Source organism: Mastigoproctus giganteus, chromosome 13, assembly GCF_048544385.1.
Source record: "Mastigoproctus giganteus isolate SK-2022 chromosome 13, ASM4854438v1, whole genome shotgun sequence".
NCBI classification, from domain to species: Eukaryota; Metazoa; Arthropoda; class Arachnida; order Uropygi; family Thelyphonidae; genus Mastigoproctus; species Mastigoproctus giganteus.
Window position 1 is genome coordinate 60409938 of NC_143587.1, and position 1158 is coordinate 60411095.

Here is a 1158-nt window from a genome sequence, read left to right on the forward strand (position 1 = left end):
ATAGTTTCAGGTGATGTAAGAACTTGTGCGTGCCGCTTGCATTTGTTCACAAAACCACTTGGTCCCACAACAACAGGTATTGGCGCAATATTTCTGGCAGCAGGAGTGTTATTAACAAGGCTTGTCCCAGCAGCAGTAAGCTCAGATCTTTCCAGGTTATTGTTGTTTCCAGGTTCTTCTTGGAGTGTGGCAGTTTCATCCAACATGAATGCATGGTCTGCAATTATTTTTGGATTCCAAGGAATGATTCCACAAGCTTGAAATCCAGATACTCCATTGTTGACTGTTGCTGCTTTACACTAAGCTGTGTTTAGTAGCTCTGGAAATTGAAGTCTGGTGATTTTTCGACCTGGATGATTATGCACCCATGTCCGACAGGCTTGCTCCCAATACGTTTTCGATGGCTTGAAAAATTATCGATCCAAAGGCTGCAGCCAATGAGTAGTATGACTCGGGAGACATAAGAGTATGATGTCATTTTGGGCAACAAAATCCAACTGTTCAACATCTGAGCAGTGTGAATTATGTCCATCTAAAACAAGTAAATGCTTGCTTGGTTCCTTTCGTGGGATGAAATGATCCTGCAGCCATTTCTTGAAAATTTCTGTTGTCACATAAGCTGACTTTTGATTCGTAACTACTTGACGACTACCTGGTGGCAGACCATCCTCAAACTCCTTTTTCTTGTTTTTTCCTTTAAAAATGCAGTATGGTGGTAAGAAATTTCCTTCTCCATTCACGCAAGCTATCATTGAAATAGTTTCTCCTTTTTCAGCACTTGTCACGCAGCTAACTGACTTTGCTCCCTTACTGGCAACTACTTTGCCTGGCTTATTGTTCAATTGTAGTACCGATTCATCCATATTGCTAATTCGTCTTGGTTTATCAACTAAATCGTTTTCCACACAACACTCAGCAGGATGTTGAAATAAGCGTCACATTCCTTTAACCCTAGCTATGGAAACACCTTGTGCTTTCCGAATTGCTAGTTCCCTATGTCTCTTCATGAATAATTGAAACCAATCATATCCAGCTTTCAACACTAAAATGATATGGAATGTTATTCTTGATGACAAATGTATACGCTAGGTGTCTAATGTCATGTTGGGTTAATGCAAAACCATTTTTTTCCAATCTATGAATCTAGTCAACCAGTTC

General features: G+C 40.1%; 1 protein-coding gene across 1 annotated transcript; it reads right to left on the reverse strand.

The window, feature by feature from the left end:
* Positions 1–413: 413 nt before the first annotated feature.
* LOC150076095 (uncharacterized) lies at positions 414–863 on the reverse strand. Its single transcript, XM_090387258.1, has one exon. The coding sequence runs from the start codon at positions 861–863 to the stop codon at positions 414–416; it is 450 nt and encodes a 149-aa protein (XP_090243384.1).
* Positions 864–1158: the final 295 nt, after the last annotated feature.

What these genes read in the sequence shown, in the direction of transcription:
- LOC150076095 (XM_090387258.1), bottom strand. Translation starts at nt 863, where the DNA reads ATGGATGAATCGGTACTACAATTGAACAATAAGCCAGGCAAAGTAGTT.